Here is a 20,890-nt window from a genome sequence, read left to right as displayed (position 1 = left end):
ACAAAAGAGACATAGACCTGAAGGCAATGCATCAAAGTGTAAGAAGAGGCGTCTTCTCCATTTCACAGAGGGCATAGGAGATGTTGCAAAATCAGCATTTTGAGTCCTGCAGAGTGTCCAATTCAGAGATCAGATAAAGGCAATGAAAACGGAGAAGGCATGGCAATAGATAATTGCTGCTACAAAAGTGGCAAAATCCTTGTGTTGTAATATAATTTAATCTCAGTACATTGAGTTAGTAAAGCACTTAGCACAGGGTTTGGTTAATAACAAGTATTTGATAAATGGTAGCTGTTTGTAGCTGTTTATATCATTATTATTATTACATTTTCAGCTAAAATTAGAGGCATTCTGTGATTCCTTACAGTCAATATTTATAATGTGACAGGCAGTTTCTTGCTCAATGTTTATGGTCATCTCAGAGAAAATATCATGGGACTCAGGAAGTAGATAAGGCAGCCCAGGATAGAGGCAAATTTCAGAGGAGAACGTGATAAGAAAGAAGACAAAAGAAACAAAACTTTGTATTAACCACCCACAGCAATCAAGACTATGAAGTGCTTGTGGAAATATTAATGGATATGTCTGAAATGCATACATTTGTATGTGTGTGTTTACAGTCAGAAAATCTATTTCAAGCTAATTGCAGTCATATTTAATTGCATCTTTTACTTATAATTATCAGATGAAAATATAAACTCCCTTCTCATTGTATTTGAAAACCTAACACTGGATGTGGCTGCCAAAAGGCAGACCATTGTGTGGCCAGGGACTGCAGCCTGAAGGGCCCCAACAGAGGCAGTTTCAAAATGAGCCTCTCCCCTCTACTCCCCTCCCCTGGGTTAGTTAAGGGTGGAGTCATCTGATCCTGCATGGTGACAATATGGCTGGCTTAGGGAGTCATTTAGTTCACGTGGCTACAACATATAACTCAGGACCTGAGTAAAACTGAAGCTTTTCAGACCCTACAAAGCATAGGAATCTGTATCTGGAGAAACCACTTCTGTCTGTCCTGCTCTGCTTCTGTGCTCCAAGTAACCCAAAGACAAAGCCTGGCCAGTAGGATGTTCCAGGAAAGGGACTCCAGCAGCAGCCTAGATGCAGTCAGGAAGCAAGAATGCTCATATGTGACCAGGCACAGTGGTTCAAACCTGTAATCTCATCACTTTGGGAGGCCAAGGTGGGTGGATTGGAGCCCAGGAGTTCGAGATCAGTGTGGCCAACATAGTGAGGCCCTGTCTCTACAAACAATTTTTAAAAATTGGCCACACCTGTAGTCCCAGCTACTTAGGAGGCTGAAGTGAGAGGATTGTTTGAGCCCAGGAATTTGAGGCTGCAGTGAGCCATGATCACACCATTGTACTCCAGCCTGGGTGACAGAGCAAGACCATGACACACACACACACACACACACACACACACGCTCAGGTGGCCAGTACCTCCAGGGTAAATGGCCTGTGACAGGTAGCTGAGGCTAGCAAGGCAACATCTGATCTCTCAGTTTTCTGCTTCAAAGCAGATAGACAAACCCAGACCCAGCAGATAGAGAGAACCCTAGGTTGATGAAGGAAGCAGTGAGCAGTGAATGGGATGAACAAACTTTTTTTTTTTTTTTTTTGAGACAGAGTCTGGCTCTGTCGCCCAGGCTATAGTGCAATGGCACGATCTCGGCTCATTGCAACCTCTGTCTCTCGAGTTCAACCGATTCTCCTCCCTCAGCCTCCCAAGTAGCTGGGATTACAGGCTCCTGCCACCATGCCTGGCGAATTTTTGTATTTTTAGTAGAGGTGAGGTTTTGCCATGTTGGCCAGGCTAGTCTCGAACTCCCAACCTCAGGTGATCGGGCCACCTCGGCCTCCCAAAGTGCTGGGATTACAGGCATGAGCCACTGCGCCCGGCAGGAATGAACAGTCTGGAATCAACTTTGCCACTAGGGAAGTGAAGTTATTTCACTTCTGTGAGCCTCTGTTTCTGCTTCATAAATTGGGAATAGAATAATTCCTACCTACAGGATTGTATCCAGGATAAAAAGAACATGCTCTAGAATTTTGTTTTGTTTTGTTTTGTTTTTTGAGACGGAGTCTAGGTTTGTCACCAGGCTGGAGTGCAGTGGCGCAATCTCGGCTCACTGCAACCTCCGCCTCCCAGGTTCAAGCAATTCTCCTGCCTCAGTGTTCTGAGTAGCTGGGATTACAGGCACGCGCCACCACGCCCAGCTAATTTTTGTAATTTTAGTAGAGACGGGTTTTCACTATGTTGGCCAGGATGGTCTCAATCTCCTGATCTCATGATCCGCCCACCTCGGCCTCTCAAAGTGCTAGGATTACAGGAGTGAGTCACCACGCCTGGCCTAGAGTGATCTTTATGAGGTCTAAGCACTATACAAAGAGGGACCAAAATCATAGACAAGCTGCCTCAAAGTTGATATATTTAAACATGACCCAGATCATTTTTTAATTTTTTTTATTTTTGAAATGGAGTCTCGCTCTGTTGCCCAGGCTGGAGTGCAGTGGTGCAATCTCGGCTCACTGCAACCTCTGCCTCCTGCGGTCAAGCAATTCTCCTGTCTCAGCCTCCTGAGTAGCCGGGACTACAGGTGCCCACCACCAAGCCCAGCTAATTTTTGGATTTTTAGTAGAGACGGGGTTTCACCATATTGGTCAGGCTGGTCTCGAACTCCTGACCTCAGGTGATCCACCCTCCTCGGCCTTCCAAAATGCTGGGATTATAGGCTTGAGCCACCATGCCTAGCCCATAATAATATTTTAGTGGCCAAAAGCAGGGCCAATTTTCTCATTGACATTTTTCTTAAAAAGATAATTTAAGCTGTAAGAATGCATATTTTATTTTCTTAGAATTTTATGTTTTATTATTTGTATGAAGAGTATGGTTCATAAACCTTTCTCTTTTTTCCCTGAATGGGTCCCTCTATAAAAAGATGTTTGTTTTTTGTTTTTTGTTTTTGTTTTTTTTAATCACAGCTCTAACTGGTTCCCTGGTTTCAGTCTGACACTCTGAGCTCTGTGCTTCACACCACTGCCAGCCTGCTCTGGCTCAAAGACAAATCTGAGGTTGACTCCTCCTTTTCCCTAACGACCCATATCCAATCACTCAAGTCTTATGGATTCTGCCTACTTAATATCTCTCAAATCCATCCATCGCTCTATCCCACCTGACATACCTCCATTTTAATCACTATCATTTCTCACCAGAAACTAATGAACCAGCCACCGACACGGTCACTCTTAGGAGTCCCCCTGTGTTACTCTTTTACCTCCAATCCTTTCTCCACACTGCAGCTAAAAAGGATCTTCCCAAAGTGCAGAATTTATCATGTAACTTTCAGCTGGAAACCGTGACTGTCAGGACAATCCAGATAAAATCCCCCACTGTCATGCCTGCTTCTTCATGTCCATCCTTCAGGTTCAGGGTCTCGCTCAGCTCCCTTGCCTCCCCTTGCACCACTTCCTCTATTGCACTTTCCACTCCAGCCATTCCTCACTCTGTAAGAAGCTCCAATGCCATGTTCTCACATTGCTTGCCCTGTTGCACATGCTGTTCCCTTTACCAGGAAGACTCTTTCCCCTTAGCATTTTGCACAACCACTCCTTTCACATGCCCACTTCCCCTTTGCAGTCTCATTATTGCCATTGCCTCGTCTGGGAATCCTTCTCAGGACCCCTAAGACTGGGCTAGATGCCTTTGCTGTGTGTCTTCACAGCACTTCCCACACTCTTGCACTTATCTATCTGCACTTGCTTTTGCCCATTTGTTGCTGTAGCTCCTCAGCTGGACTCTCGGCTTCCTAAGGCATGCATGGATCCTTGCCCTATTATAGCCCAATAGTGGATGTTGTGTTCTCACACAGATTTCTCCTAATCTCCAAGCTACTAGGAATATCAATTGCTGACGGTTCAAACCATATCCCTCACTCAGCATTGCCTGGGCTTCAAAAACCTGCCTTGTCCAGGACTACAGTCCTTCTCAAGGAGGATGTGCCACCAATGACTGGATGGCATGGGCATACAAAGGCCTGGCATGCTTCCCTCTTTGGGACAACTCTAAAGAGTTATTTCAGCTCTAGATCTCCTATTAGGACTGGACAAGGTCTCAGTTGTAACTGCATTAATCATCAGTTCTCTCCCTGTCCAATTCTCTCATCCTCACTTTCTTTCGGGTGCACTGCTGAAGAATATTCCCTAGTAAACCTCCACATACAATTTACTATTCTGTCTCAGAGTCGAATGTCAGGGAACCCAGTCTAAGGCATTCCCCACTGCTCAATATAGTCTTTGGCATATAGTAGGTGCTCAGAATATATGTGACATAGAACAAATGAGCGGATAAATGCCTTTCAAGGTCAGCTGTCAGCGGGGGAATCTTGTAGTATTCATGTTTCCATTTCTAGTGCCCAGCATACTGCCTACTGCTTACTTGTCTGAATAGTCCTTCAAATGTTCTTCACATGACTAAGGAAGCAATCTTTATGAGGCATATGACTCTTTTACCATCAGGCCCAAAGTGATACATGCCAAAAGCATTGAAGGAATGTAATATTACTCTGCATAATAATGAAATCTACTGCCTTCAAAGGAAGAAAAAGTTATGTTGTAAATTACCAAGTAGTTAGAAAATACTTTGCTTTTCATTAGGGTTTAGAGAGACTGTGCCCTCCCTGAGGATTAAAATCATTTTAGAGCAAGTCATGTGCTGTTTTAACCAATCTAATAGTTGGGGTTGGTTTTTTCTTTTTGGTGGGGGATACATCTTCAAGAAAATCTCCAAAGAAATCTAGCTTGGGGTTGTGACCAGCCTAGCCAACGTGGTGAAACCCTGTCTCTACTAAAAATACAAAAAATTAGCTGGGTGCAGTAGCGCACACCTGTAATCCCAGCTACTTGGGAGGCTGAGGCATGAGAATCATTTGAGCCCAGGAGGCGGAGGTTGCAGTGAGCCATAATTGTGCCACTGCACACCAGCCTGGGTGACAGAATGAGACTCTGTCTCAAAAATAAAACAAAGAAAGAAGGAAAGAAAGAAAAAAGAAAGAAAGAGAAAGAAAGAAAGAAGAAAAGAAAAAAAAGAAAAGAAAAGTCTACCTTGGGTGATACATGCATACCTGGATGCTGCTGCAGAACCTGCAGAACCAAGAACCTTCATCCTGTACCATTCTGCAGCTCTCGGGTTATCAAAAGAAATCACTGATTATTTGAATAAAAACCACAGGATGCTACTCTAGTGATCTGAATTTAGGAAACTGTCTTAATGTGGGAAATCACAGTGGGCCCCGGAATGACTCAGTGGGTAGGTATTGGAGTTTTCCAGGATATGAACAGAGTTTTACCGGGAGTGTCTGGAAGATAAGGCTTTCTGGGGTAGAGGGGCAAAACCAGTAAATGGCAGTGCAGTCAGGTCCAAAACTGTGGATGTGTTCAAAGAGCACCCACGTAGTGAAGGGTTGACTTCTCAGTCAACGCACATACACACAGGCAAACACATTTTTGGACCTGGGGAAGTTATATTTTTACTACATGGTTTTTAACATTTTTTATCCTGTGAAGCAACACCCTTTTAAAATTAACCAGTCCTTCAGGTTTACAGCAACATAGATGCAACTGGAAGCCATTATCTTAAGTGAAACAACTCAGACACAGAAAAACAGATACTGCATGTTCTCACTCTTAAGTAGGAGCTAAATAATATGTACACACAGAAGCAGAGTGTGGAATGATGGACAATGGGGACTTGGAAGGGAAGGGGATGGGACGGGGGTAGAGGATTGGAGGTTGCTTGGTGGGTGCAATGTTCATGGCTCCAGTGATGGGTGCACTGACATCCCTGAGTTCACCACAATGCAATATATCAATTTAGCAAAATTGCACTTTTATCCTATGATTTTATACAAATAAAAACAAATAAATAGGAAGAAAAAATGAATAAATAAAATCACCCCGTCCTTCAGTAAAGAAAGCTACGTATATGTATACACACACAAACATAACGTTGATTTTCTGAAGTGGTGGTTCTGGGAGGCTGAGGGTTAGAGAGTCAAAGAGAGAGAGAGAGCAACAGCCTATTGAGCAATGACTTTCTGGACTTTCACTTGTTAAGGTACAATACAGTGAGTAGGGGCCTCATCACCAAGTGAGAAGTGCCAGGGAAGAGACATTAGTGATAAGAAACAGCTTCTAAAATCGCAACCCAAGGGAATTTTATGACCTGAAACCTGTGCTTGCCCACAACAAGCCCAAGAGAGAAAACCTCTTGGTTATATTACCTCTCCTTCAGGAAGACTCACATTGCACATTAGCATATCAAAGTCACCATGAAATTCTATTAGTAAAGGAAAAAACTTAACTTTTTTTAGACTGTATTCTCTAAAACCTGTCTATTGATATGTACTCATATCTGTGGGACCCCCATATGAGAAATGCGACACAGACAATTGAAGGGTTTTGTTTGAACAATGGAGCAACATAACGAAAGGATATTCTTGAGGATTTATGTGGCCACTGGACACAAGATAATTTGGAAGTGAGAGTACTGGCCCGGTTAAGGGAATGCTACAATGTGTCGATTTCAGTTCTTATCAGATGTAGAATGAGGACAGTGGCTAAGGGACAAGAAAGGGAGACCCAAGAGAGCAATTGTTGAGGAAAGAATTGACTGGATTTGGTCACTAACTTCTGTACTGATGGGGAACAGGGAGGACTCGTGCTCATAAGACGGTAAAGCAGGAAATGACTTCTAGAGATGATCTAATTTGGCAGTTTTCAAACTTTTATGTAGCCACAGGAAAAACAACAAAGTTTCATGGAGAAGCCTGAAGTATAGAACAGAAGAAAGGAGAAGGGTTGTGGGTGTGTTTTATCAAACGATGGAAAAAAGAAAGAATCAAGGAGAAATTCCTGTCCTTAACATTGTAAGATTTTGGTTGGGAATGATTAAGGCAGTCTAAATCTGAAAGAAGTGCTTCAAGATATAGGCTTAACCATTCAGGCATTATTTCTCCCACCCACAAAGTATTCCTGGACAAGTAAGTTTCAGAGGCAGGAGTATTTCGGATGAATAATTGTGGAGGCCTTGATTGGTGTAAACACCCAGAGTAAGGTGGTTAAAAGCTGCATCCTACGGTTGATTGCTTGAGAGCAATTCCTGGCTCCATCAAGCCCTCCATGTTAATATCTAAAAAATTATTTAACTTATCTGTGCATATTTCAGCTTCCTCCTCTGTAAAATTGGGAAACCAGTTGACTGGGACCCATTTCCCAGGGCTATTGTGAAGGTGAAATGAGCTATTTCATCTAACTTGCTTAGCCCAATGCCTAACACAAGAACAAGCAATACATTTAGCTATTATTTAAGAAGGGCTGTTGGCCAGGCGCAGTGGCTCATGCCTGTAATTCCAGCACTTTGGGAGGCAGGTGGGTGGATCATCTGAGGTCAGGAGTTCAAGACCAGCCTGGCCAACATGGCAAAACCCCGTCTCTACTAAAAATAAAAAAATTAGCCAGGCATGGTGGCAGGCGCCGGTAATCCCAGCTACTTGGGAGGCTGAGGCAGGAGAATCGCTTGAACCTGAGAGGCAGAGGTTGCAGTGAGCCAAGATCATGCCATTGCACTCCAGCCTGGGGGACAAGAGCAAGAAGGTCTGTTATATACCAAGCACTGCTAGTACTAGAGAGGTACAGTAGAACAGGATATTATTTAAGCTTCCAAGTAATAATCAATTTCATTTACTCCACACTTATTTTATTACAATAATTTTACATATGTGGCCTCTTGTGCTGATTCAAAATACTTCCACAAATTCTTATACACCCTCTTCAAAAAGTGAAGCCTCAGCAACCAAAAAAAAATGGACAAATGAGATTACATCAAGTTAAAAAGCTTCTACACAGCAAAGGAAACAATCAAGAAAGTGAAGAGACAACCCACAGAATGGGAGAAAATATTTGCATACTATCCATATGACAAGAGATTGATAGCCAGAATATATAAGGAGCTCAAACAAATGTGTAGGAAAAAATCTTATAATCCAATGAAAACACAGGCAAAAGATCTGAATAGACATTTCTCAAAAGAAGACATGCAAATGGCAAATAAGTTTATGAAAAGGTGCTCAACATCATTGATCATCACAGAAATGCTAATCAAAACTACAATGAGATATCATCTCACCCCAGTTAAAATGGCTTTTACCCAAAATACAGGGAATAATAAATGCTGACGAGGATGCAGAGAAAGGGGAACCCTCTACACTGTATGTAAATCAGCCAATTTGAAAAACAGTATGGTGGTTCCTAAAAAAAAAAAACTAAAAATAGAACTACCATATAAACTAGCAATCTCATTGCTAGGTGTATATCCAAATGAAAGGAAACCAATATATTGAATAGATATCTGCGCTCTCATATTTACTACAGCACTATTAGCAATAGCCAAGATTTAGAAGTGTCTGTACAGCAACAGATGAATGGATAAAGAATATGTGGTACATACATACAATGGAGTACTCTTCAGCCATAAAAAAGAATGAGTTATTGTCATTTGCAACACCATGGATGGAACTGGAGAATATTATATTATGTGAAATAAACCAGGCACAGAAAGACAAACATCTCATGTTCTTACATATTTGTGGGAACTAAATATTAAAACAATTGAACTCATGGAAACAGAGAGTAGAATGATGGTTACCAGAGCATGGGAAGGGTACCAGAGCATGGGAAGGGTACCAGAGCAGGGGAAAGTGTGGATGGTTAATGGGTACAAAAATATGGTTAGATAGAATGAATAAGATCTACTATTTTATAGCACAACAGGGTAACTACAGTCAACAATAATATTGTACATTTTAAAATAACTAAAAGAGTATTATTAGAATGTTTCTAACACAAAGAAATGATGAATGCTTGAGGTGATGGATACCTCAGTTATCTTCCTATGATTATTATGCATTGTATGTCTGTATTAAAATATCACATGTATTCCATGAACATAAACACCTACTACGTACCTACAAAAATTTTCTTTTAAAAAGTGGAACTTAATTCCCATTCCCTTGAGGGCTAGACTTGGTGGCTTTCTTGTAGCAAGTAGAATAGCTGGAGGTGACAACACATGATTTCCAAGACCAGGTCTTAAAAGGTACTGTGGCTTCCTTCTTGCCCCCTTTGGGTCACCCTCTCTGGGGAAAGCCAACTGTCCCTCTATGAGGACAATTCAGCCAATCCATGAAGAAGTCCATGTTGTGGGGGCACCAAGCCTTCCTGCCAACAAGCAGCACTAAATTTCCAAGTGCGTGAGACAGCCACCTTGGAGCAGATCCTCCAGCCCCAGTCAAGCCTTCAGATGAGTTCAGCCCTGGGTGACATCTTTACTGTGACCTTATGAAAGACACTGAGCTGGAACCACACAGCTAAGCTGCTCTCATATCCCTTGAGCCACAGAAATTGTGTGAGATGATAAATGTTTATTTTAAGCTGCTGTTTCATTCAGAGTTCTCCAGAGAGACAGAAGTGATAGGATATATATATACACACACACCTGGTTATATATATATATTGCCTGGTTCAAAAAAATATATATATCCTATAGATATATATATACATATATAGGATATATATGTATATCTTTTAGTTATTTTAAAATGTACAATACATTATTGTTGACTATAGTCACCTCTGTGTGTGTGTATATATATATGTGTGTGTGTGTGTGTGTATATATATACACACACAGAGGTGACTATAGTCAACAATAATGTATTGTACATTTAAAATAACTAAAAGATATACATATATATATATATATATGCAGAGAGAGAGGAAAAGAAATTTATTAGAAGAATTGGTTTACTCGATTACAGAGGCTGAGAAGTCACGATAGGCCATCTATGAGCCCAAGAACCAGGAAAGCTGGTAGTGCAGCTTAGTCCCAGTCTGAAGTCCTCAGAGCCAGGGAAGCTGATGGTGTAATTCTCAGTCCAAAGCCAAAGGCTGGAGAGCCCATGGGTCCACTGGTATAAGTCCTGGAGCCCAACAGCTGGAGAACATGGAGTTCTAATGTTCAAGGGCAGGAGGAGAAGAGAGGGCAGCTCTAAGGGAAGCTCTAGAAGACAGTGAATTAGCCCTTCCTATACCTTTTTGTTCTATCCAGACACTGCACTGATTGATTGGTGTCCACCTACATTAAGACCAGATCTTTCCCACTCAGCCCACAGGCTCACATGCCAATCCCTTTTGGAAACACCCTTACAGACACACCTGGGGCAACCCAATTATTGGAATCAAATCCCAAACCACCTGGGTTTCCCTTTCAGCAGATGATGGACAGGCTCAGTGCCTACTGAAGCCCTGGTAATAAATAATGCTTTAGCAGCTATCTGTGTATCTCTTCATCCAGTCAAGTTGACATCACAAATGAACTATCACAGTCACTAAATTTGGGGATAATTTGTTGGATAGATAGATAACTTGCCCTCAAAAAGACCTGGTGAGGGATATTGTCCATTTTATAGATGAGAAAACCAAGGCCAGAGATGTTAATCCTTTTGCTTTAGTTCACCCTGCTGGTTTGTAAAGAGGCAGATTTTGAACTCTGATCTATGTTTCCAGGGTCCAGGGTATTTCTACTGTATCACTGTGTGGAATCAATTAATATATCCAGCACACGTAAGGCAGCATCTATAAGAAACCACAGCTTCAGGGAGGCTTTTTGTGTGTCTGTTATTGTCTTTTATTTTATTTATTTATTTATTTATTTATTTTTTGAGACAGTCTTACTCTGTCACCCAGGCTGGAGGGGAGTAGTGTGATCTCGGCTCACTGCAACCTCTGCCTCCTGGTTCAAGCAATTACCCTGCCTCAGCCTCCCAAGTAGCTGGGACTACAGGCATGTGCCACCATGCCTGGCTATTTTTTTGTATTTTAGTAGAGATGGGGTTTCACCATGTTGGTCAAGATGGTCTCGATCTCCTGACCTCATGATCTGCCCACCTTGGCCTCCCAAAGTGCTGGGATTACAGGTGTGAGCCACCATGCCTGGCCTATTGTTGTTGTTTTTTTGAGACGAGCCCAGAGGAAGAGAATAAGGAACCTCTAAGCATCCATAGAAGGGTTCTACAAGGAAGGCAGAGACGACCTTAACAAATACACCACCACATCACCGAAGATACCTAACAGATACTACTCTATTAGCATTTAAAAGTGTGGGGCAAAAATTAGCCAATAATTTTCCCCAGCCCCACAAGGTTCATATTTCCAGCTTTTAGGATCCCTGAATAAAACTAGACCTTGCAGAAATACCTTTTGAATGCCACATTTTTCACTAAAAGTTATCACAGGCTAGAAAAGGCCAGTCAAAGGTGAAACCCAGGGCTGCACCATGCTAATACTTGCCTTATCTCACAAGGCACATCTTAGGTGTGCTGTGTCCTTTCTCTCCCAGCTGCGATCTAAATTATCTCCTAGGTCCCATTTTTCTTCTACTTCTTTGAGTTTTCAGACATTAGGATTGAGCCCTAGATCATGCCTTCAGGTTTATGAGGACAGTCATCTGTCATCAGCACCTGCAGAGCCTTTTGTCTTTCTCTGACTGCATGAATTCCTCAGACTCTTACTTTCTGACAACTGATGGACTTTTCTCATCTCTAACCACAAAACCCCAACTCCATTCTTTCTTTGTGCAACACCACAACATGTGGGGTTTTTATTCTCCCACAGGGAGAACAAGAAAGCATATGGCCTCCTAAAAAGAAAAGGTTCTTTATGTTTTTGGTCCAGCCTCTTTCCTTTATAAATTTCCCAGTCTCAGGTATGTCTTTATTAGAGGATGAGAATGAATTAATACACCTTGACTTTTGGATTGGCCCTATGACTTGATTCAATACATGATGTAAGAGAAGCGAAAGTGCTGCAGTTCTGAGACAGGGCTTAAAAGCCTTGCATATTTCCTTTTTCTCTCTTGCTCCTCTGCCATTAGCTGCTGCCCCTTTAGCCTGAGGCAGAGTTCCCCAGCTTACTCAAAAACCTGCAGCGAGGAGCAGAGCTGCCCCAGCCTCCTTGACTGAAAGCTCAGCCACCAAGCCAAACTGAGCCCAGTGGAACAGAAATCTCTCCCCACCACATCCTCCAAAAACAAAAACAAAAATCAAACCACCAACGAAGAACCTTGGCCTGAACCTGGGTTCTAGACATTGTTCTGCTATGATGTGATCCTGGCAAACTTTTTTGGTTTTCTGCCTCAACTGTGAAATGATAGGACTTAGAGTAACTTGCCTCTAAGTCCTTTCTGAACAGATTCTAGGTTAGAAAAAAAAAGCCTACTTCTAAGAGTATAAAACATTAACACAAACACGAACAAAATACTAACCTGCAGTTTAATTGGGAAAAATAAACACATTTATGATTAGGTAGTTTACTCATGTGCTCCTTCAGTCAGACAGTACTTATAGATACATAATACATGTATTAAGTATGTATTGTTGGGCCAGATACAGTGCTAGTGGTTGGAAGATCAAAGGGGAGCAAAATCAGAGTCCATTCTTAATCCGATGGAATTAGTGGGGATACTGACACTATTTAAATGAAAATAATAAATATATTCCTACAAACTGATATGAGTGTTGTGGAGAAAACTAACCCAGAATGGGAGCCTAAGAAAAACTTTGCTAGGGCTTGTAGGCTTTAACCAAAGAGCAAAGGGATGCAATCAAATGACTTCAAATTGGAGTGAGATGATTAGATTTGGGTCATACCATTCTGTTTGCTGGTGGAGAGAAGCCGCACTGGGGAAGAATTGTATGGCAGATAGACTAATTAGTAAACTACTGAAATTAGTAGTGGTCTTAGTGAGAGAAAACCGTAGCTTAGACTTGAAGAGTACTGAAGATGAATATCTTCTAGCTAAAATCTTCCATTAAGATCACTGTACTTTAAGCTCATTCAAGAAAAGTTTCACTCTTAGAGAGTTCTTTTGCCCAATTAAGGTGGGATTTTGTTGAAATTCCCGATATCAAATGAGATTCTTCCTGTCAGAGTGCATTTCAATATATTTTTGGAAGCCAATAGGGTAAGTGGCACTTTTACACCTGATGAGAAAGTGCATTGAGATGGAATGAAAAAAGTACTGAATGCAGAAGTCCCAAGTGTTGAATTCAGGCTCTGTCTGGGTGTATAAATTTGGGCTAATCCTCCATCCTTGCCCAGCCTCTGTTTCATACCTATAAAATGAAGTAAATACTATCCACGGACAGCCATTGTAAAGATAAAATGCAATAATGTATGTGAAGGCTCACTGTACCCTATATAATGATTAAAAATATAAAGTTTATTAGGTAATTATTAACAGACGAACAGAAGGGAAGGGAAAGGACTGGTCAGATAACTACAGTAAGCGGTCAGCTTTAGCATCTCTGCCTAGTAAAGATTTCTGGTCATTTTGGAAGTAGTAGTAAAAGGGAGCCCATCACACCTTAAGTTTTTAACCATCTGGCATAGAATAGTTCAGTTGTGAAAATAAGTTGCATCTCTTCTAGTGTTCTCTTGTGCTGATGTGTACCAATGACAAGTAATTCCAGATGACCATTCCTATGCTTTTACACACAGTTTACAATTTCCCCTGGTTGGGGAAGTAGGGGCAACTCTGCTCAGAAGAGGTGCTGCAAATTTATTAGGTTGGTGCAAAAGTAATGGCAGTTTTTACCATTAAAAAAAAAATGGCAAAAACTGCAATTATTTTTGCACCAACCTAATACTTCAGGGTTGGAAATCCAGAACACAGAAAGTTTGTATGCAGTCAGCCACTACAGCCTACAATAATCCCACACTCTTTTCTATCAACAAAACCTATCCAAAAAGGGACAAGTATCCAGGACACTGCTCTTCCATGACACAGCCCTGTTTTCCTGCCTGTCAGAGGAGGCTCTGCATTGATCAAGTTAAGTTCATTCGGTGACCTAACTACAAGTCAGACTGGGCAGACTTACTTCACACTTGGCAAGTATCCTGAGGCCCTTGTTACTGCTTAACTGAATTATATCCATGTTCTTTGGGAATGGCCTCTCAGGCTTCCATGGATGATCAAAAGAGCAAACACTTATTGGGTGTCCATTATGTGCCAGGACAGCGCACAACACTATATATACTCTCTCAGTCACTGCTGAGCCCCAAACTGTGAGCTAGGTAATGTATACATTACACAATTAATAGCATTACAATACATGTGGGAAAACCAAGGCACAGAAATGTCAAAGAACTTTGCTAATAACCAACATCGAGTAAATGAGAGTCAGGATTACAATCCAGTTCTGTATGTCTATGAAACTTGAGTACTGAAGCCAAATATTCAGATAACCAGTTAATATAAAGGTAGACAGATTCTGCTCAAATTTTGGAGACATAATTTAAGCCTGATTTTGAAAGTATAGTTTAGACGAACGATGGTATAGAATATCACCAACTTATCAACAAACAGATAACACACAATGTGATTTAATTATACACAATGTGATTTAAGCAAAAAACAACTAGGCTTTTGCTTAAATCATGTTCCCTGAAATATGCTTACTTCCTCCAATGGAAGCCTGATATAACTTGAATGGTTGGCACTTTATTCATGACTCAAGGATTAGAGTTATTATTTTTTATCTTAATTACAAAAAAATTATTTTTTTCCTCTCAGTTCCTTCCTGTCAAAAATTTTAGTCTTTAGGGTTTGAATCCTTTTGGTTAGGTTTAGAAGATCTCCCTGAACAGAACAGAAACATAATCTATTTACTTTTTGAGATTTATGAATGTTTTCTGTAGAGGCTTGTGAATATAGCAACCGAGTTAGAACAATAAATACAGTAAAGGACTTATATGTACTGTTTTAAATCTTAGAATCCAGTGAAATCTGTAGCCTCATCTCAATATTTCTTTTTTTATTTAATTCACTATAATAATGGGCTTTTCCCTCCCTTTCTGTGCTCTCTGATATATTCAGAAATTTTTGAATCATTCTAAATATCACAATTTCTGATATCATTTTAAACCCTTCATTTTATTAGTAATGACAATTCCTATTTGGCCAAGTGCTTATGAATTCAGATTTGTGATCACGTAATCAGTATTGAAATCTAGATGGAGTAACATCACAGAGTTCTACACTTACGTAGACCTCAATCCCCTTGCTACAATTCATGTTTTGGAGACATGGGGCAAATTACTTAAATTCACTGAGCTTCAATTTCCTCATCTGGAAAATAGTGATATCTGACAATATTGTAGTGATTAAAGGAGATGATGTATGTCAAGGTGCTTAGACAGAGCTTGGCACTTGTAATTTCCCAACAAATGCTACTTATAACAATGATAAAAATAGTAGTAATAAATTATCTATTGAGTACTTACTATGTAATCACAATTATGACCAAGAATCTGGAAGATATGAAGCATAAGACTCAGTTCCAGCACTCGAAGTGCTTATATACTATAAGGAACAAACAATAGCATCATAATGAACACAGAATTTGGCTTATGAGAGGTAGGGGATGAGGTCTGGACTTTGCCCCTTGCTAAAATTGGGTATATCTGTTAGGAACTGTACTTGGCTGCTGATAAAAAAGACCAAAAATAAGTCATGATTGCAGTCTGTGAAAGATACTAAAGCAGAAGCTAAGCTGTGCCCAAATTACTGACCCACAAAAACTGAAGTAATACATGGGTATTGTTGTAAACCACTAAATATTGGGATAATTTGTTAACAGCAATCGATTAATACATGTGGCTCATCATGTTGTTGTATACAATTGTAATTCCTTCATTTGCATTACTTTATAGGAGGGTTTGGAAAGCTTTTTTTTCTGCAAAGGATCAGGTAGGAAATATTTGAGGCTTTGTAGGACAAGAGGCAAAATTGAGGATATTATGTAAGTATGTCTTTATAATTTCCAGGCTTTGCAAATTATACTTTTTTGTTTTTTTCCAACCATTTAAAAATGTAAAAATCACACCTAGCTGGTGAGTTATAAAAAATAAATGGTGAGCCATATTTGGCTCATTGGTCTTAGTTTGTTGACCCCTGCTATATGGAATTATTTGGTTATACCACAGTTCATCTCTCCAATCTGTGTTGATAAATATTTGAGTTGTTTTCCATTTGGGAACATTAAAATAATGCAGCCACAAACATTCTTGCACATGTCTTTTGGAGAACATCTGTATGCATATTTGTTTGGTGTAAACCTAGGAGTAGAACTTCTGGGTCACAGGATAAGCATATATTCAGCTCAATATTTCAGATGGTTTTCCAAAGTGGTTTTGTGAATTTGCACACCACCAGCAATATATAAATCTTTATTGCTACACAATCTTGCCAACGGTTGGTATTTTGTGTCTTTATCTTTCAAACATTCTAGAGATAAATGTAATTTTTTTTCTTTAGTACTTCCCAGGTGATTCTAATATTCAGCCAGAATTGAAAACCTCTGCGCAACTATTGTTTATCCCTTATTAGGCAGAACCACATGAAATTGTTCTATTTGTAGGTTTTAAAAATGGTCAAACATTGGCTATTTCATATGGTAGAAACTAACATCTCCTTCACATTTTATTTATACTAAAAATAAAACTCGTCTAGAATGCACATCACTGGGAAAAATATTAAAGATGAGCTAAGATGAAGTTTTAAAATTAACCACAGATGTCAATGACTTTTATATTTTTATATCACCCAGATATTTAAAAGCTTGGAACCAGACCAGTGGTTTTCACCCTCAATGAAGACTGGAATCACCTGTGGGTTTTTAAAACCTGAGTGCCTCTACCCAAACCCCCATAAGCTCTGATTCTGTGAGACTAAGATAAAAGCTTAGGAATATATATTTGTAGAAGGCTGATGCACAGCCAAGGTTAAGAACCATTGATACTACCTGTCCTATGGCTTTCTTTCACATTCATTCAATCTAAGAAAATACTTAACACTTTGGTGATTTTATATACATAAAGTAGTGAAGCACCTGGATTTCAGTTCTTTCCAGAGTTTAGAATGCTTGGCTGTGTATTAGGTCGGAAAATTCTTTTTCCCATGGAAATTATGTCTCACTGAATGGGTCTCTCTCTACTGTACCTAAAAGAGAGGCTTAGGTTTGACTTGTACACAGCTCCATGGACTCAGAATTAAAGTATCAACAAGAGCATTTAATGGTTACACGCAGGTATTTTTTTAAAGTACCTATACACATATTATTATTATATATTACCCAGTAGGGGGACTAAGCATGTAATTAGTGACCAGAACAACAGGTGTGCATGTATACACTGAGAAACAAAATTGTTTTGAAAAATTTTTTTTTTTTTTGCTGATGACCAAGACACACAAAAATGTCTAAGTAGTCATCATGGGAAGAATCCGATTTTTGTACTTCCTCATTTTACAGAGATTAACATTATATATGAGTGACTGGGTGGATGTGGTACCAAATACATTTGTAAACTGAAGGCCTTTAAAAGTCAATCCAGTCTTGAGCCAGATTTATTCCCGAGGCTATCCCCTTACCCCTTCCAGCCACAACTGTATCCGTATTTTCACACGCAGGAAAAAATGTTTAGAAACTTAATTTTTACGAGCTGTCGAATTGTATTGCTATCCACGTGATTCCCATTATCATGTCTGCATATAGCATCACCAGCACCTACAGCTAGGACATAGGTTCAGAAGTTGAAGGAACCTGATTCTCAGGCACTGTTAATTATTAGGCCCTATCACAGGCTGTCAACAGGCTCCAAGTCTAGGCAAATTGAAAGCCTCCTATTCTGGAAGCCAGACAGGCTTTCGTCTGACCTCCTCCGGTGCAATCCTGGTTCCCAGACTTTGTTCCTAACAACCCCTTGGGGACGTTGCCTATTGGGGTTTAAGCCACTCCTCCTCCCCTACACCCCCATGCCAAGTATTTAGCCACCTGAACCACCCTGTAGGATAAGACAACTGTATCAACCGTCGGAATTGCCCCACAAAACCCATACATCTCAGGGTGCGAAGGAACAAGTTTCAACCTCGCCCTGGGCAGCGTTCTCTGGCCCAGGTGGAGAACCACAGGACAGTGGTCCTGCTCTCCCTACTAAATGGTGGTTCAGGAGGCCAGGGGGCGGGGCGGTACCGGCGGCAGAGGCCCACGGACGAGCTCGCAGGAGCTCATCACACAGCTGACCGTCACCTGCCCACCTCACCACACCTGCTAGGTGCCAAACCCCTTGTAATGAACAGGGAAGGGCTCAATCACGGGTCCCCACTCTTAGCAGCGAACCTATCTCAGCGCACGGTCTCCTGGGAGATGTAGTCCAAACCGCTTCCCGGGAAACCCCCCCCCCCTCCCCCCCCGTCCCCCCGGCATCCCTGGTCCCCTCACAACTTCCCCAGGAGAGATTGCTCGGCCTGGCCAGCTGAAGCTGGAGTTGCTCTCCAAGTGTGGGGGCCAGGCGGCACTCCGCGGAGGAGTCGGGGTGCTCTCCCGAGTCCGAGCGAAGGGAGAGAACTACACTTCCCAGGACGCCCTGCGCGCGCCGAGCCGGGAGCCGGCTGCCTCGCTTTGCGTGACCGCGGCAGGTTGGTCCTGGAGCAGATGAGCGCAGAATATTTGAGGCGAAAGCGAGAGGAGGGGGGGAGCGCGGGGCAGGAGGAGTACCTCGGCCAAGAAAATTATGCATGCGTTAGGGAAGCTCTGAGAGAATGGCTGTGGAAGGTAAGGGACGCTTGGGGCATTTTTAAGCTCCCTCTTAACCCGCGCACCCCAAGCCACACATCCCCGATGAAGCTTGGCGATCGTGGGGAGGCGAGGAAAGGGGGTGGCGGAGAGCGGGCCCCTTCCTCCTCCACCTCTTGGCACTCACCTGCGCCGCCAAGGCCAGTAGGCGCTTTAATTCAGTTGCTTTGGAGAGACGTGAAGGGTAGGTGCGCAGGACTTTGAGGTGAGACGAGTGTCCCTGATGCGAAACGATATCCTGGAAATGGGGGGAAATCCGGAGGATCCGGCATGAGGTTTTGGCCCCGAGATGCCCTTTTTCCCTGCCCCCTCCCTCCGGAGCACGCTGGGTGGCCCCGGGGCTGGGGATGCTTGGTTGGCCCCCCTCACGTGGGAGAGGTCCCCGGCCCAGGTGCGTCATCCGGAAGCTTGGACTGGGATTGGGTCGAGGGCCCTTCGTCCTATGCACCCAGCAGCGGCGCCCGCAGATGTACCCAGAGGGTAGAGGTGTCCCTACACCTGTCTCTGCTTATACAGCCAGCGCCCCGGGCTTAGCAAAGTTTACAGACATGAAATGTAATCAGCCAGGGAAAAGAAGTGCAACAACCTCTTCGATTTGGGTGAATCCTTTTCTTTGAAGACCACTTTCTTCTTACAGTCTTGAGCTTCGGCTTTGCAGTTTTGACCGTAAAGTCCTGCCTCCCTTGAACTTCCTGGTTGAAAGCAGGGTCAGGCTGTTCGTGAAGGATCCAGAGTTTTTCATTTCAGGTTCTCTTACCTTGGAACACAAACTTCCTTGTTTAGGGTAGTTTCTGAAGAGGAAAAAATACTGTGGACCAGAAGCGTTTGTGATGTCACATTAGAGGTCAAGCTGTGCCTGAATGATGAAATGATTGTGGGACGAAATGGGAGCCTACATTCACCTGCAGAATTTTGGTTTCTGAGTGCAGTCAGGTCAGAGGGGGTACTGAGGTAGGAAGAGGAGGGCTTGCTTGCCAGCTGCTTCAGGCGCCTTGCTAAGGGGAAATCAGCCTATTCCTTGTAGGCTAGAGACGAGAAGGAACCACGAGGCTGGCTTGCTGCTCCCTCTCCTCCCTACCCCAGGAGAAAGAAATTGAACTAATCTGACTCTTGCTCCCCTTATAACGACTGTCTTAACAACCTGAAGTAGCAACAACCCAGCTCCTACACTCAGCACCCATAAACTCGGGAAACTCTTGCCTTTGGGCTATCTCAGGTTCAGAGATCCACAGCCAGCCACTTCCAGCTTTCCTAACTTTATTAACAAAAATGAAATCCTCTCTCTTACAATCAAGATTTTTCTAGGTTTTCTTTTCTGTGCAAATGTACCAGTAGGGTGAGAATCTTTTTTTTTTTTTTTTGCATCGTTATGCTTGATAGTCAAGACTTCAGATGCCAAAGAACAAAACAAAAGCCGAGATAAAGTTCATCTTGAGCTTGAGACCAAGGATATGTTGACCTACTCCTTAAGTATCCGTTCTATGTCACCCATCAGGTGACACTGATTATGATCTCTCGTCTTCACCACTCCTGTGTCCCCAAGATAGGGACACTCCTCTTTGTTGCTAATCCACACTGTTCTCGAAAACAATTTCTTGTTCCCTGTAAGAAGTATAAATTTGTCTTATTTCTTGCGTGATGGGTGATTACACCAGTGAAGCCAGACTTTACAAAAACAAGAACTTAGGAAGGAAGTACATGTGGACTATGGAGAGTTTATTTTCTAGTGACTTACTTGGTTAAAGTACCTGTCTAGTAAACAGGAGATCCTGAGTTTGAATCACAATGAGGTCTCAAAGAATGAAGGAAGTATTTTAAACTTTAACTTCAAATATGATTCCTATCTTTGGTCTTTGCAAAGATATCAGCCTGGACCAGTCCCTTCCTGGTTACTCCTACTTGGTCTTTCAAGCCTTTGGGAAAATGTCACTTCCTCTGGGAAACTGTCCCAGCCCTCCTTTTTCTTCTGCCTTCTCAGCACTCTTTCCAGTCTATGGGAAGTGCCTTCTGCTCACATTTATCTTAATACTTATCATACTTAATCTGCCTCTTACTAGACTCTAACCCCCTTGGGGGTTAGACTTGGACTTTATATTCCTAGCTCATAGCACAGTACTTTGCCCATAATAGGTACTCAATGCTCAT

At 41.9% G+C, this 20,890-nt stretch overlaps 1 protein-coding gene across 9 annotated transcripts in view; it reads left to right on the top strand.

Moving 5' to 3' along the window:
* Positions 1–18,533: 18,533 nt before the first annotated feature.
* The window catches only part of SAMD12 (sterile alpha motif domain containing 12), a 489,284-nt gene continuing 486,927 nt past the window's right edge, over positions 18,534–20,890 (top strand). For all 9 annotated transcript variants that reach the window (XR_003028690.5, XR_004673049.3, XR_004673048.3 and 6 more), the window contains exon 1: positions 18,534–18,724. Coding sequence is in view for 6 of the 9 variants with exons in the window: in XM_034966524.3 (XP_034822415.2) it covers positions 18,712–18,724 (13 nt within the window). In the remaining 3 variants the exon portion in view is untranslated. The remainder of the gene's footprint in view (positions 18,725–20,890) is intronic.

Source organism: Pan paniscus, chromosome 7 (assembly GCF_029289425.2).
Source record: "Pan paniscus chromosome 7, NHGRI_mPanPan1-v2.0_pri, whole genome shotgun sequence".
In the NCBI taxonomy this organism is placed as follows: domain Eukaryota; kingdom Metazoa; phylum Chordata; class Mammalia; order Primates; family Hominidae; genus Pan; species Pan paniscus.
The sequence above is the reverse complement of the archived record's forward strand: the minus strand, read 5'-3'. Positions and strand labels throughout refer to the sequence as shown.